Genomic DNA, 11485 nt, shown 5'->3' on the forward strand with positions numbered 1-11485 from the left:
TCTCCTATTTCCGAAGAAGTAGTATTTGCCATTAGTGGGCACATGAATGAACGAAATATAAACGCACATAACGACTTTGCGTCTTCTTGAAAATATACAGTTATGGTCAAAAAGACCAAATGCAAAACAGCAAAAGCGGGACTTTCTAGTTTCTAGTACTATAAAAGATGAGGAGATTGAATGATTTATGGTATAAAAGTTTTTATAAATTGCTTGATATTTTACATTTGCACCCAAATAAAAAAAAATAAAAAAGTTTGCTTGATATTTATTTATACATTTGTTATCTTGTTGGAATCAAATCTTGTTGTAAGAGTTAACAAGTTAAGAATCTTATTTTCAAATGTGCATTCTTTTAGTTAATTTAGCAATATATTACTTCTTGAATCATTATTAAAGGTTTGTTATTTTTGTATTTGCTAGTTACTACTACTTAGTAGTTAGTACGTAGTACGTACTAGTATATACTAGCAATTACAGCATATTTTTTTTTTTGAAATGAGTAGTTTCGAGTTAAAATTGGATATAGTAATGTGTTCAGGTTATGGGGTATAGTCTAGTTAGGTAGTTTGTAGTTAAAATAGGTTAGGGTTTAACTTTAAGGGATTGTGAATTTAAAAAGAAGAGACAAAAAGAGAAGAGGGGAAGCGTGAATGGCGCCAAGATAACGGCGCCGAGTCTTGGGACTTAATAAAAAAAAAACGTATGGTTAGGTTAGTGTAATGGAGACGAAATTGATGCCTTAATCCACTTTCTTATATGTTTGTCCCTCTTTTTATGCATGTTTTTATTATAATACTACTACTCTTCTACTAATATTATTCCACGGATCTCTCTTTGTTTGCTTTATTTTTGGGACATTCTTTTTCTACTTCGTGTAATAATAACAAAAGCGAATAAAATAGGGGACAACGTGTCTGCTCGATGCCATTGATCTTCTGATAGATAGTACAATGAGTTAACAGAATGATTTTTTTTTTGTTAACAGAATGATTATTATCATGGGTATAATACACATACCACGGTTTAAGCAGACGCGTGATCAGAGCTATAGGTATTACTTATTAGTAATTGTAATCATTCGATGTCACTACTAGTAATAGTAAATATTAATATTGATTTGCATGAGAATAATAGAATAAGAGATTTCTAAATTATTTTTTTTTCTTTTTCTTCTTACACATGCTTAGTCTTTTACTTATGTGAACCCACTGATAGTCTACTACTCAAAGAATTTCCATTGGTTTTGGCAAATGATTTTTTTATCCTTATGCCAAAAAAGCAAAAATGTGTTTCTTTTTCTACTTTGTTCGCAAGATTCTTTTTATTCTTTCATGATTGTAGCCTTCTGACTGGCTTTCCCATTTGGTACTTAAGGAGGATTGCTTCCGCGGACCGCGACTATGCTCTAATAATAAATATACAGTAGTTTTTATACAATAATGAGAATATTTATACTCTATCCATCAAAGCTTAAATGAGTTCGATTATAATGATTAAGAATTCATTTGACTCTTTCTTTCAAACGAACCAAAATAATTAAATAAATGTAGGTGCATTATATAGGCATGATCGCATTACATATATGTAGGCCATTCGTATTAATGGGCCTTCACAATCAATTAATTTGGAAACCAAATCAGGCGGCTTGTTGATGCCAAAATCAGTGTATGTTGCCGGAGTTGTTCCCTTACAAATAACTTTTGGGTAACTAATAGCTTTAGTTAATTTTCAAGCCTTTTGGATTTGTCAGATCAATTATTCAGATGGACATTATCTAGCCATCTAATATACGTGAAGAACGATGATGCTATATTTTTGTTTAGGAATAGAGATGGGATTCAAGACTTGAGAGTTACTAATATTTTTGGAGCGATTGACTGAGTCAATGGTTTACGTGGAAAACTTAGAGACACGTGTGACACAAGTAATTATTGATGATAAAGCAGAGTTGAAGATTTTGACGAAATCAACTGAAATCCACTGAAGAGTCTCTTCTTCTTAAAGAGAGCCAATGATGCATAACATCAGTACATCACCCATTCATTACTTACAACAACACAGACTCAAAAAAAAAAAAAAGATATGATGATTCCAAGCCATCGTTATTGCTTTTATAGTGTTATTACCATCTATTTCTTCCTCCTAATCCACACTCTTGCTTCTCCTACAGTTCACTTCTGCCGCCACGACCAGAGAGATGCTCTTTTGGAGTTCAGAGACGAGTTTCCGACAAGTAATAATACATGGAGAAGTTCATGGAATAAGAGCAGTGATTGCTGTTTCTGGGAAGGTGTCAGTTGTGATGATAAAGCAGGCCAGGTGATATCACTCGACCTCTACACATCTCTCAACAGCTCTTTAAAAACTAATAGTAGCCTTTTTAGACTCCAATATCTTCGTCACCTCAACCTTAGTAACTGCTTTCTACAAGGAGAGGTTCCTTCTTCACTAGGTAATCTTTCTCATCTCACACTTGTTGACCTTTCTTGGAATAAATTGGTGGGTAAGATTCCAGCTTCAATAGGCAATCTAAACAATCTAAGAAACCTTAGTCTTGCCTATAACAATCTCGTAGGAGAGATTCCTTCTTCTTTAGGAAACCTTTCTCGTCTCAAAAGTCTTGAACTTTCGAATAATGGTTTGGTAGATGAAGTTCCAACTTCCATCGGAAACCTGAACGAGTTAAGAGTCATGTCACTTGACTTAAACAGTTTAAGTGGCAAAATTCCTATTTCCTTTGTCAATATAACGAATCTTTCCTATTTAAACCTAGCTTATAATAACTTCTCATCCACGCTTCCATCCGACATGAGTGGATTCCACAATTTGAGGTACTTTGATGTTGGTTCAAACTCCTTTCACGGGCCTTTTCCTAAATCTTTGTTCTCGATTCCATTGTTACGATCAGTTATTCTAAAACAAAACCAGTTCACGGGACCTATAGAGTTTAAGAATATATCTTCATCATCTAAGCTTTGGGCTCTAAACCTTGATAGTAACCAATTCGATGGTCCAATCCCTGAATCTATATCTAAGTTTCTCAACCTCGCACTGTTGCATCTTAGCCACAACAATTTCACTGGGCCAATCCCTAAGTCTTTTTCAAAGTTAGTCAACCTCGATTTTCTTCGTCTTTCTAACAACAAGTTGGAAGGTGAAGTACCAAGTTGGGTATGGAGTCTAACAGCAGTGACGCTTTCTCACAATTCTTTCAGCAGTTTGGAAAACTCTTCACAAGAAACATTGATCAAAGGGTTGGATTTGAGTTGGAACTCGTTCCGTGGACCCTTCCCTCTTTGGATATGCAAGCTTAAATGGTTACGTCTCTTAGATTTGTCCAACAATCTCTTCAGCGGCCCTATTCCTACATGCTTAAGGAACCTCACTGTTTCTCTTACCGAGCTAACTCTGCGGAACAACAACTTTAGTGGGACTCTTCCAGATATATTTTCCAATGCTACCAAGCTACAATCATTAGACGTTAGTCAAAACCAGCTGGTGGGAACTTTTCCGAAGTCTTTAATCAATTGCAAAGCTCTACAGTTTGTGAATGTGGAAAGCAACAAACTCAAGGATAAGTTTCCATCATGGTTGGGATCTCTACCATCACTAAATCTTCTCATCTTCAGATCAAACAAGTTCTATGGGACGTTGTATCATGACCACATGTCCATTGGGTTTCAGAGTTTAAGGGTCATCGATATATCTCATAATGACTTGGCTGGGACTCTCCCACCTTACTATTTCTCCAACTGGTGTGAAATGACCACACTAACCGAAGGAAATGGCCAGTACATGGCAAGTCTTCCTGCTTATTCTCTAATCTATCAGTCGGTGGAAATAGTGAATAAAGGAGTAGAAACTAGCTTTGAGCGGATCCGGCAAGACTTCAGAGCCATTGATTTTTCTGGAAATAAAATTTATGGTAAAATCCCTCAATCTATAAGCGTTTTGAAAGAGTTGCGTCTTCTCAACTTGTCAGGAAACGCATTCACAAGCGATATCCCACGATCATTGGCAAATTTGACTAGTCTCGAGGCATTAGACCTATCACGTAACAAGTTGTCAGGTCAAATCCCTCAAGATCTTAGTAAACTCTCTTTTCTGTCATACATGAACTTCTCTCATAACCTTCTTCAAGGTCCAGTGCCACGAGGCACACAGTTTCAAAGGCAGAAGTGTTCTTCATTCTTGGACAACCCAAAACTCTACGGTCTTGAAGAAATTTGTGGAGAAAACCTTGTCCCAAATCCTAAATCGCAACAACAACCCAAGGAGTTGTCAGAGAAAGAGGAAAAAAAGTTCAACTGGGTAGCAGCTGCAATAGCCTATGGACCTGGTGTATTTTGTGGATTGGTGATCGGACATATCTTCACGTCACACTATCATGAGTGGTTCACAGAAAAGTTTGGTCGAGGAAAAAATACTTAAGAGTCACTTCACGTGTTCGTTAAACCCTATCTCTTGTAGTCTCGCTAAACTTTTGTGAAGCATTGTGTAACGTACGTCTTGTTTCTAGGTGTGTCCTCGTTTGTGTTTTAATTTTCTATTTTATGGTTTTGTAATAAACGTACTATAATTGATGGATTTTTATTAATATATAGATCTTGGTTTTAAAATGTATACTTTGTGTTTTGGAATTCTCACTATTGTGCTGTAAACTATTATTAAACGAGTTTACAATCAGAATACTCAATTTTGTATTCTTTGATGTTGGTTCTTCTTATAATGGCTTTCACATCTGGTTGAGAAGGAAAACAGTCGATTGCTTTCCATGAACCACGATTGCAATTTTTTTTTTCTGACAGGCATACTCTATATAGGATCTACCAAGGGAAAACGGTCAAAATCAACCCCAACTATTTGTGAAACGCTTATATGTGTCAAGACATTTCAATGCACAATAATGAATCACAATAAGCGTTTATATAGCCTATTTATTCTAAATGCACAATGCACACACTACAAGAAAACAATCAATTTGCTAGGAATATTTGCGAGGGAAATTATCTCTCGCAAATTTGCGATGGAATTGCGAGGCATTTACTATAAACATAAAATTCCTAGCAAATTCCTCGCAAATTTGTGAGGAAGAGGATCCCCGGAAATCCATCGCAAATTTGCGAGGGATTTGCAAGGTAAGTTAACATTCTTCGCAAATCTATTGCAAATTTGCAATGGGTTTGCGATGATATTATCCATAGCAATTTTTCGAGGGATCTGCGATGGAATTGCGAGAGTCATCGCAAATCTGTAGCAAATTGAGAAAATAAAATTCAAAAAACTACTTATAAAACTTAATCGAATTTTATTTTAAATACATTTCAGTGTTCTTAAGGTTCATCAAATAAATTTATATACCCCAAATCCTATACATCAAACACTTAGACTAACTCAAAACCCTAAATCATAAACTCTAAACTTTAAAAATTCTAATCATAGAAATTAAATCATAAATCGTAAAACCAAAACCAAACCTTTTCCATTATATATACATAAAACCGATATTGAAAAAATTAACATATATATATATCTACTTTATATAAAATCAATCTTTTAAAAATACTATATATTTACTTATAAATTTAAATCACTAAACCTGGAATCTCAATTATATATACGACTGTTTTGTGAATGTTTAATTATAAAAAATAAATCATAAAAACCTAGTACAGATCCTAAATCATAAACTCTAAAACTTAAATTTTTAAATTTTGGAATTTAGAAATTAAATCATAAATTCAAATATTAATATTCTCTAAAGTCCAATACTTGGAAAAAAGTTCATGTATACAAAAAAGATATAAATATTTGTAAATACGTTTAACTCAAAAACTAAGAAAAATTAGTGAATATACATATATTTTAAGATATGTTTAACTTTAAAGCGAAGCAAATTAATGAATTTAATTTACAAATACGTTTAAGATATTTTGTCTACCTTTAATATACCAAATAATACTCCAAATTACAAAATTAATAAAACAAAAGATATTGAGTCCCTATTGGTTAGTTCATAGAGACATGGATTGATCTTTTAGTCTATCATGAACCGTTGATTAGATTAAATCTGACGGACACCATTGTTTCCCTTTTTTTTTTTCCTTCTCCTCTTCGTCACCTCTTCTCCTCAATCCTCATCCATCCCTTATCCCTAAGTTACGAACAGAGATGAAGGATAATCATGGGTTTATACGCTTTTCTCTTATCCCTTATTCCTTATTCCTTCTTTACTTCGTCACCTCTCTTGACATAAAAATGATGAAGGATAATCAAAGAAATCCAGAGATCTAAAGGAGACAGTGGCAGAGCAAAATCTAGACCTGAGTAGAGTAAAGTCCGCCGCAGACAGAGATTTGACCACCACCACGAAACAAGACAGAGCAAGATTTAGATCTGTTGCCTGAAGATCTCTGAATCCGAACTCCTCTTCTAGCCACCACTATAATTAAAGATGGAAACAGAAATCCGGCGACAGAAAAAGAGTGCTAAAGGAGACGGTGGCGGAGCAAAAGGCTTGTGCCGCGAGTGGAGCTAGTGCTGTCCCCTTCACCGGGTTGAGAATCTGGTTGGTTTGAAGATCATTTTTGAGGGATTATTTGGCCAAGAGGCCGACATACTAGCAGTTGGCAACAGGGCTCGTCGGCAACGGGGGCTCGTCGGCTGTGGGATTAGGGTTTTTTTGGTTTGTTGATTTTAGCTTTCGGTTCAACCGACAATTTGTAATTGGTTCAATTTTGTAACTCTTAACCAATTCCCGGTTTGGGTGTATTTATTAATATCAATATATATTAATTTTAAAAAACCTGTCACTAAATCTATAATTATATATATATATATATATATATATATTTATATGCTAAATAAAATTTTAGATATATTAAATTATTTAAGAAAATAATATTTTCTTTAGTTTTTCATTTTTATGTTTCCTTGCAAATCCATAGCAAACTTTGCGAGAGATGTACTGTGAACGGAACTGCAAGAAATTTGCGACCGCTTTTATTCCTCACAATTTGCAATGATTTTGCGAGGGATTTAGTTCCTAGCAAATATTGCGAGGGATTTGCAATGTTGATTATTTTGCGAGAAACGAATTGCGAGGAATTGATTTCCCTCGCAAATCCCTTGCTATAGTCGTTTTGCGAGGGATTTGCTAGATATTTTTCCATTGCAAATCGAGTGTTTTCTTGTAGTAAAAATGCGTTTATATAGCCTATTTATTCTAAGCATTCTAGATTTGGTTGGAAATTCTATTATTGCAGATAATGCATTTGTAGCGACATAACACTAAAAATGTTCATAAAACTTTGTATATTTGTATTTAGTTTGGGATATCGATATGTTTAAATGATCTCTATAATTAGGCAAACAATCGACATTCGACTTTAGAACTTTTTAAAATAAGTTTTCGTGGGATATGAATATGAAATGAACTTTTCTAGAGATAAAATGTCAGAAGATTGACGACTCTTCGAGTGAGGTTCTTAAGTCATTTTTTTATTACCATGTGATATATTGTTGATTTTCCAAGAAAACATTATTGCGACACTATAAAATATATGTTATATATAGATTAGTAAAATAAGTATAACGCTTATATAGATTTAGGGATCCCTAAAGAATTATCTTTTAAACTTCAAATAATTATATATATATATATATATATATATATTCAAAATAAAAATTGATATTAGACTAAAATCCCGCGCAAATAGATATAACAAAAAAATATTATTTTCAGTAATATATATGTTGTATATCACTTAGTAAAATAAGTTTAGTATTTATATAGATTTATACTCAAAAGATTAAACAATTATATTTGAGCTCAAGAATTAATATTGATAAAAAATATTTTAAATTAAAATGAGAAGACTTACAAATTAAATATCTATGAAGAAGAAACGAACCACTGTCAAGGAGGTCAACATTATGAGTCAACATTAATTAAGAGATATTTGGTCTTTGGAAGGGATTTATGTGGAGTGGAAGACATATTGTGTAAAGTCAACCGTTGACGCAAGACTTGTTAAGTTTACATCCCCACTAAAGAGTCTCTTCTTCTTAAAGAAGAGAGCCAATGAAGCATACCTAACCCCTTCTATAAAAGAAAAAAGATATGGTGGTGATCCGGAGCAGTTGGTCTTGGGTTTCTGGTTTTATTACCATCTATTTCTCCCTCCTTTTCCACAGTCTAGCTTCTCCTACACTTCACTTTTGCCGCCAAGATCAGAAGGATGCTCTTTTGGAGTTCAGAGATGAGTTTCCTATTGATGGGTCTAAAACAAGTCCGTGGAATAAGAGCAGTGATTGCTGTTCTTGGAAGGGTGTCACGTGCAGCGTTAAATCTGGCCAGGTGATATCACTCGACCTTAGTTTCACATCTCTCAATGGCTCTTTGAAAACCAACAGTAGCCTTTTTAAACTCCAATCCCTTCGTCACCTAAACCTTATGAATTGTAAACTCCAAGGAGAGATTCCTTCTTCACTAGGAAACCTTTCTAGTCTCTTACATCTTGAGCTTTCTCACAATCATTTGGTAGGTAAAATCCCGGCTTCTATCGGACATCTACACCAACTAAGAGTCATGTCATTTGAAAACAATAGCTTAAGTGGAAATATTCCTATTTCATTAGCCAATTTAACTAAGCTTTCTGAATTTAGTCTCAGCTCTAATAGCTTCAAATCCACGTTTCCATTTGACGACATGAGTGGATTCCACAACTTGGAGTACTTTGATGTTTCTCAAAACTCATTTAGCGGACCTTTCCCTAAATCTTTGTTCTTGATTGCTTCCTTAGAAGATGTTCATTTGTCAGAAAACCAATTTACAGGACTTGTAGAGTTTTCCAGTACATCCTCATCCTCTAATCTTTACTTTTTGAGCCTTGATCGTAACAGATTAGATGGCCCAATCCCGAGATCCTTGTCAAAATTTCCCAACCTTAGACGGTTATATCTGAACCACAACAGTTTCAGTGGGTCATTACCTAGATCTCTATCAAAGTTAGTCAACCTCCATGAGTTTGATGTATCCAACAACAAGTTGGAAGGTGAAGTACCAGCTTACTTATGGAAAATTATGGAGGTGTCTCTTTCTCACAATTCTTTCACCAGTGTCGAAAAGTATTCCGACGTAATAATACAAAGGCAGTCGTTGGTGTCACATTCGAATTTATTACGAGGACCGTTCCCTCTTTGGATATGTAATCTTAGATGGCTACGCTTTTTAGATTTGTCCAACAATCTCCTCAGCGGCTCGTTACCTACATGTTTAAGGAATCTTGTTTATCTTATAGACCTGAATCTGCGGAACAACACTTTCAGTGGAACACTTCCAGATATAATTTCTGATGCTCCCCAACTTCAGTCATTCGACGTTAGTCGCAACCAGCTGTGGGGAAAGTTTCCAAAATTCCTAATCAATTGCACAGCTTTGAAAATTGTGAATGTGGAGAGCAACAAAATCAAGGACAAGTTTCCATCTTGGTTGGAAGCTCTGCCATCATTACATGTTCTCAAACTGGGATCAAACAAGTTCTATGGGCCGTTGTATCATGGCCAAGTGTCTTTCGGGTTTCAGAGTTTAAGGGTCATCGATATATCACACAATGGCTTCACTGGAACTCTTCCACCTTACTATTTTTCCAACTGGGATGCAATGACCACAATAACCGAAGAAAATGACCAGTATATGAATGATTTCTTGAATTCTACGGTCTATAACTCGATGGAAATGGTAACCAAAGGAGTAGAGATGAGCTTTGAGCGGATCCGATATGACTTCAGAGCCATTGATTTTTCTGGAAACAAAATTTATGGTAACATCCCTGAGTCCATTGGCTTATTGAAGGAACTGCGTCTTCTCAACTTGTCAGGTAACGCTTTCACAAGCGATATCCCACGAATCTTGGCTAATCTGACAAAGCTCGAGACGTTAGACCTATCTCGTAATAAGCTGTCAGGCGAAATCCCTCAAGTTCTTGGTAAACTCTCTTTTCTGTCATACATGAACTTCTCCCATAACCTTCTCCAAGGTCCTGTGCCACGAGGCACACAGTTCCAAAGGCAGAAATGTTCTTCATTCTTGGACAACCCAGGACTCTACGGTCTGGAAGAAATTTGTAGAGAAACTCATGCCTTGAATCCTACATCGCAGCTACCTGAGGAATTGTCAGAGGCTGAGGAACAAATGTTCAACTGGGTAGCAGCTGCAATAGCGTACGGACCTGGTGTGTACTGTGGATTGGTGTTTGGATATATCTACACTTCACATAATCATGACTGGTTCACAGAAAAGTTCGGTCGAAAGAAACTAGTCCTTACAAGTGTCCGTTAAACCCATCTCTTGTAGTGTCTTTAAGCATTTGTGAAGCAAATGTTGTGTAACGTCTTGTTCGTGTTTGTACTGAAATTTTCATGTGTATGTTCTCCAAAAGACTCGTTTGTGTTTCTTTGTATGTAATTCCTATGTATGTAATAAAACGTCTGGTGGTAGTCGATATATCTTGGCTTGAAAATGTATACGTTTTCTTCTGCAATTCTTACAAAATATAAATTTAGTGGACTTTATGATCGTAACTATACAAAGACTCTACGGTCTTGAAGAAATTTGTAGAGAAACTCATGCCTTGAATCCTACATCACAACAGATATCCGAGGAGTTGTCAGACGAAGAGGAACAAATGTTCAACTGGAAAGCAGCTGCAATAGCTTATGGACCTGGTGTATTTTGCGGTTTGGTGATCGGATACATCTTCACTTCACGCAATCATGGATGGTTCGCTGAAAATTTTGGTCGAAGAAAATTCAGAGTCACCACAAGCAAGCGCTCGTTAAGCCCATCTCTTGCAGTTTCTCTAAACAATGATTAATTAAACACATGTTGTATGTTGTGTAACGTCTTGTTCATTTTCGAATTAATCAGGTGTGTTCTCCAAAAGACTCTTTTGTGTTTATTTGTAATTTTCTTTATGTAAGAAACGTTTTTAAATAGTGGTATTTGATATATATCATGACTATACATATAACGACAGTTCATGATTCATGACATATATTGATTGTGTGGGTTTAAACGGTCGCTCGGCAGCACCGTCAACAGACGTTACTCGTGCTATTATAAAAAGACTAACGGAACGATCATTCCGACAGTTTCAGAGCCATGTTCTTAATCAAAAATTCAAAATCCGATTCTAAATGTCATAATGATTCATTGTTAGAAAACAGTTCATGGACGAAAGATTGGCTAAGCTTGTGGTAAAAGTTGATATGCGGAATGCAAGTTGGGACTATTAAAATTGAGTCAATGGTTTACGTAATTTTATTACGTGGATTGTTGCGACAAGTAGCAAAAGTAATTTTATTTTAGGGAAAATCACTAGTTTGACCCAAATTGAGTAGTTAATTACTAGATTAACTCCTAAAATTTGAGAGTCAGTTAGGTTAGTTTTATACCGAAAATACCCTTTTTTGCTTTGTT

At 35.3% G+C, this 11485-nt stretch overlaps 2 protein-coding genes across 2 annotated transcripts; both read left to right on the forward strand.

Annotated features, from left to right (window-relative positions):
- LOC104750990 (receptor-like protein 12) lies at nt 2028–4626 on the forward strand. The gene has a single exon (XM_010472852.1). The coding sequence runs from the start codon at nt 2086–2088 to the stop codon at nt 4432–4434; it is 2349 nt and encodes a 782-aa protein (XP_010471154.1). The 5' UTR covers nt 2028–2085; the 3' UTR covers nt 4435–4626.
- Nucleotides 8280–10530, forward strand: LOC104753779 (receptor-like protein 12). Its single transcript, XM_010475979.1, has 2 exons — nt 8280–8362; nt 8908–10530. Exons 1-2 carry the CDS (start codon nt 8280–8282, stop codon nt 10343–10345), a joined length of 1521 nt encoding a protein of 506 aa, XP_010474281.1. The 3' UTR covers nt 10346–10530.

Source organism: Camelina sativa, chromosome 16, assembly GCF_000633955.1.
Source record: "Camelina sativa cultivar DH55 chromosome 16, Cs, whole genome shotgun sequence".
In the NCBI taxonomy this organism is placed as follows: Eukaryota; Viridiplantae; Streptophyta; class Magnoliopsida; order Brassicales; family Brassicaceae; genus Camelina; species Camelina sativa.

Coding starts and splice junctions, on each gene's coding strand:
- LOC104750990 (XM_010472852.1), top strand. CDS start 2,086: ATGATGATTCCAAGCCATCGTTATTGCTTTTATAGTGTTATTACCATC.
- LOC104753779 (XM_010475979.1), top strand. CDS start 8,280: ATGGGTCTAAAACAAGTCCGTGGAATAAGAGCAGTGATTGCTGTTCTT. Junction 8,363..8,907: donor GCAGCGTTAAATCTGGCCAG/GTGATATCACTC, acceptor TGATCGTAACAG/ATTAGATGGCCCAATCCCGA.